The sequence below is a fragment of the Montipora capricornis genome, chromosome 14, assembly GCF_036669925.1.
Source record: "Montipora capricornis isolate CH-2021 chromosome 14, ASM3666992v2, whole genome shotgun sequence".
Taxonomy (NCBI): Eukaryota; Metazoa; Cnidaria; class Anthozoa; order Scleractinia; family Acroporidae; genus Montipora; species Montipora capricornis.
Window position 1 is genome coordinate 38162086 of NC_090896.1, and position 5000 is coordinate 38167085.

General features: G+C 39.8%; 1 protein-coding gene and 1 pseudogene across 2 annotated transcripts in view; both read right to left on the bottom strand.

Moving 5' to 3' along the window:
* LOC138032734 (uncharacterized transmembrane protein DDB_G0289901-like) overlaps window positions 1–5000 on the bottom strand; it is a 549011-nt pseudogene that overhangs the window by 502300 nt on the left and 41711 nt on the right.
* Window positions 1070–5000, bottom strand: part of LOC138032738 (versican core protein-like) — an 11553-nt gene continuing 7622 nt past the window's right edge. Inside the window, exons 4-5 of one of the 2 annotated variants that reach the window (XM_068880446.1) lie at window positions 3148–3270; window positions 1070–1984 (exon numbers count right to left, since the gene is read on the bottom strand). In XM_068880446.1, the coding sequence (XP_068736547.1) occupies window positions 1581–1984; window positions 3148–3270 (527 nt within the window). In that variant the 3' untranslated portion in view covers window positions 1070–1580. The remainder of the gene's footprint in view (window positions 1985–3147; window positions 3271–5000) is intronic. The other variant, XM_068880447.1, reaches the window with a different exon arrangement.

Genomic DNA, 5000 nt, shown 5'->3' on the forward strand with positions numbered 1-5000 from the left:
TGAGCATTTTCTGCTTCGATTTCCACGATAGCTGATGAATTTAACTGCTTATGATCGCCGCACGAGACACGGAGCTTGGGTCCGAGGTCAAATTAACTCCACCCGATGAGGTACAGTCATTACAACACTTACCCCATCCCCACAGCGGCTTCTCGTAACCATGGAGCTGTTACGCAGCTGGGATGGATTTTCGAGTCGCAAACCGCCTCTGAGCTGACAACAGTCGAAATCTTAGTGTGCAGCCTTGACTTCGTCGTAGAACATTGAAAACACGGACTTCGCGAAACTGTGAAATGAACTCCAAAAGGCACAAGAGTACACCAGAGGTGAGTCATTTTGATTCATTTTATTGAATGAACGTTAAATTGAGCAATTTTTAGGCTTCATAATCGACTGTATTTTATTTCCCATACAAAGTCTTACAACGCGTTTAAATTCTCAACGGCTGTCTGTAGTGACGCGAGCTTGGGCTGCCTATGCAGATACTTCTTTAGTATGAGCGACGAAAAGAGCCACAGCGAGAGCGAGTTTATTATCCAAAGGACGAAGAACAGGCCAAAACTGAGCCAAAAAAAAGCTATATAATAGATAACGTATTAACCTCGTCCGTACGGTCATTACAGGAAAATCTCAGACCTGGCCTTGATATATTGACCTCGCTATCGCTCGGTGAATACATCAAGGCCTCGATCTGAGATTTCCCTGTAATAACCTCACTGTGCAGGTGCAAGCAATCAGCGCAGATTTTTTATTATGTAGTAATGCATTGCCCCAACGAAAGTAGTCCTTTAGAATTTTCTTCCGCGTTTCGTAATTTTGTTCTTCAATTTTCAGTAGGGAAACAGGTTAGAAAACTGTCCAACTCATTCTCGAGACTAGTATTACGATGATCATATAGTGTAGTATCAACCGGGTTTGAATAAACGATTGTCATTATTTTATGACACTGAAAGCTGGAGCAGAAATCTGGGAATTGAACATTTTTCTTTTAAAACACAACCCAGCTGTAGGGACTCGAGTCTACAATTATTTGCTCACCTGTCACCGCCTCTAACCACTAGACCACCCATTCATGTCTTTATAGTCTACTTTATTTCTGTTTATTTGAGCAACAGTGAACAATGCTTTGGCCAAAAGGCCAATATATAGAAAAAGAACATTCCCCTCTCTTTCATGTCGCGTACAACTGTTACGACAAACGAAAACCACCAAAGAAGCGTAAATTTAGATTTCAGAAGCAAAACGGTCTATTGTAGATATCAGAATTACTTATGTAAACTTAAAATTCACTAAATACTCTAACCGCGTCCTGACGAAAAAGACCTACAAATGTTTCAATTAATTAACCCATTCCAGGATAGAATCTAGAGTCTATTTTATTACAGATTCATTCAGAGAAATACCCTTCTTCTGCTATATACAGATAGTATTTAGCAGACTGAGAGGAGAGTATCGTTAATTTTCTCTTGGCGAGATTGGAATCGAACGAGGCTTTTGCAAAGAAGTTTGCAGTCCAAGGTGGCATTTCTTTCGTTTGATATGCGTGACCTAGTTTCTTCCGAAAGTAATTCCGGGTAACTTCAAAGGGGCTTCTGGCAGAGAGCAACTAGTCCCGAGGCAGAGCAACTGGCATCGTTCCATGGTCCATTTTTGTGAGTCAACATATGCCCACAATCCTCGTTTCCTCCAGAGTCATTTGGTTCCCCATCCTTCCACCTCTGATAATTTCCCTGCACAGGAGTGTTATCCAGCCAATAAAACTTGTTATCAGCTTTCCTTTTCAACCCAATCCAGGCAGGTTTTGGGGCAGCACTGATTTTCACCAAGTTGTAAAGGAAGTTGTTTTCATTTGCTGATTTGATCATGGCAAGGTCTGCTCCTAAACTCTTGCACCTCCTTCTAGCATCTGAAAATGTTGCAGTAACCGTGGGGCTGATGTAATAGCACGATTTTCTATGCATCACAAAACCAGTTGGGCAAGTAGCTGACGAGAAGATCAAAATAAGAAGACGAGAAGATCGAAAATAAGACGAGAAGATCAAAATAAGATAACAAACTAATTACAAGCGCAGAATTTTTCTGGAGTCTTTACACTGAAACATCGATAAGAACTCTGTGAATGAAAGAATGGAGTTCCCAAGGGCATATGTGCCGCTGTTAAGATCTCTTGGGAGCCAAAATAAGAAGCAGTGATTTTTGAATTTTAGATTCATTGTCCCCCGAAGAAGAACCAGAGATACGGTTCGAAAATTTGGGAAGCCTTTTTAATTTTAGATCAGTTTTAAGCCCCTTTTTTAGAATTTTATAAAATTATGAACACTGATCGCAAAAAGAGCAACAAACTTTACAATACTTTCAACCAAAAAAAACCATTCTGGTTGGACAAGAGGAGTACAATTAATCGCTAAATGAATTCTGTAGAGTGCCAGTAAAGTTGTAATTATTTCAACCTCTCAAGTGAAAAAAAAAAACGGACAAAAATGATCAAACAAATGTTATCAAGTAAGTCGACTTTAAAAAAAGAAGCAGGGGTCGAAGAAGTATGGCGCGTTTTAGTATCAAAATTCAAACACGCAATTCAGTCAAACTTTCAATTCGGCAATTCAGACTTTCAGTTTGGAAGTTGAAACCCTTAGTTTGGCAATTCAAACATTCAGTTCAGCTATCAACCTGCAGTTCGGCAGTTCAAGCATTCAGTACGGCTTTTTCCAACCTTTATTTTGGAAATTCAAACCCCCAATTTGGCAATTCCAACCTTAAGTTCTTCAATTCAAGCCTTCCAAATTCAAACATGCATGCCATTCAAATTTCAGTTCCACAACTCAAATATTCCGATTAAATTGAAGGAAATGAATGTTTGAATTGCTGAATTTCAAAATTGAAGGTTTCATTGAACAGCGAAATTTAACGGCGATAAAACGATAAAACCGCGCCATTGGAAAATTAGGAGCGGGGAGATCACGTCGACGACGACGACGACGACGACGACGACGACGACGACGAAGACGATGATGATGATGATGATGATGATTATGATGATTATGATGATTATGATGATTATGATGATGATGTTCTTGTTGTTGTAACCAAGACTACATTTCGATTACAGGACCGACAACGATCTTATTAACATACAGGCGCTCTTACCAGTACAGGTTTTTCCGTTTCCAGTGTATCCAGCTTTACATGTACACACGTAAGATCCTTCGGTATTTTTGCATTTTGCGTTGACGTGACAGGGTGAATGCGGTGAACTGCATTCGTTGAAATCTTAAAAAAATTGCAATGTCAAAGTCAAAGGAAAAGTTGATCACTCGCTTTATAGTTTTGACCAAAAGTATTAACTTTACATTTCCCCGCTATTGCTTTTTAATTTATCCTGGTGTTAATTAAATTAATGTCACTTGGTGGATTTCCTCATCCTTATCCCAAAAGCATTTCGGCCCAGTGGTTAGGGCGCCTGCCTTGAGATCCAGAGACCTCGGGTTCTCGAACCGCTCTCCCACACCTGTCGCCACGGTTATATTGCATCCTGGTATTCCCTTCCGACTTAAATCATTAACGAGCTGGGTTGCATCCCGGGCCAGTTGTTCTGTCCTGGCCATGTCCTTTATAAGGTCGCTGAAAGCTCTCTATAAGGAGTGGTGAATTTAGTATGTTCTATACTCCAAGAGTGGTGCAAGCTACAGGTAGATAATCTTGCCAACATAACAAAGACTATGAATCAAATCATCTTAATAACTGGTTATAGCTAGCGCTAAGTGCCAACGAAACAGTCAATATCATACATAGTTTGCAGATTTATCTCAGAGTTCCAAAATACCCAACAGTAGTTGTAATTTTTTTTTCCGAAAGTACTACAACTCAACTTATCTAGTTAACAATAATAAAATAAGAATAGAAATTGCACACATTGTGTCTCCAACAACAATGTTGATGTCAACGTGTTTTACAATGATATGGAAATTTCTGCTGCAATTTTTGAACGGCCGTAATTTTAACAGGAATATTCAATAATTAAGTTGAATAAAATCAGTGCCATGTAAAAAATCGCCAAAGTGTTTTCAGACTTTTCAGTGTGAAACATGTATGGGGAATCAAACTCTCTCGCAAATGAAAGTTATTTCACTTGTAGAATTTTTATTTTGCAAGATACAGCCATGATTTATATGTCAAATTGATCATTGAATTGTGTACTTTGCAGACAACATATTTCCTTTGAAAATTAAATTAAATTGTTCTCAAGTCAATGGTTGCTCTACTCGTGGGCCGAAATCCGAAATTGAAAACAGCGGTCGATAAGAACACGTACGCCGGTTTGGCTTTGAGCTCGCTCACTCAATATAGAACACGATGGTTCGAAAATAAATATTAAAGAACACTCAAAGCAAGTGTACACAACGCAATGGTCAGGAAAATGGGAAAAACGTGTTTTCACTCACCTCCAAACACAAGATCATCAATTGCTGGTTTTCACTCACGTGATCAACAGCCATGTTTTTCAACGAAAACAAAAGGAAGCGTTTGCATAATAATAGAGTTAAATTCCCAGAGGATTTGGTCGGGGCACCAACATGGCCGCCTTTTCTTTGTTTAGGGGCACCAACATGGCGGTCGTGACGTCTTGTGAAAACCGAGAATAGTGTCAATAGAGGCGCGCGTCATACATCTTCGTCTAATGACATCACACGCCAAAACACGTGCTTTCATTGGTCCCTAGTAAAATCTCCAGGGAACCTTACCTTACACTACGTACAATTGGGGCCTCCACAGACTAGACATTTATTTGTCGACAACTATTTGTTATCGACGACTCAAAAATTATCGACAACTAAAAAACGCAGTGTGTGGGACGAGTTGTCGACAACGTACTAAACGCTAAAATTGAAGTTGTCGACTAGTCTGTGAAGACCGCTTAGATCCTGTTTACACGGGTCCGGACAAGTTTTTGCATAGACAAAAACTTGCACAGTTCCACCTTGCCTTCACACGGGACCGGT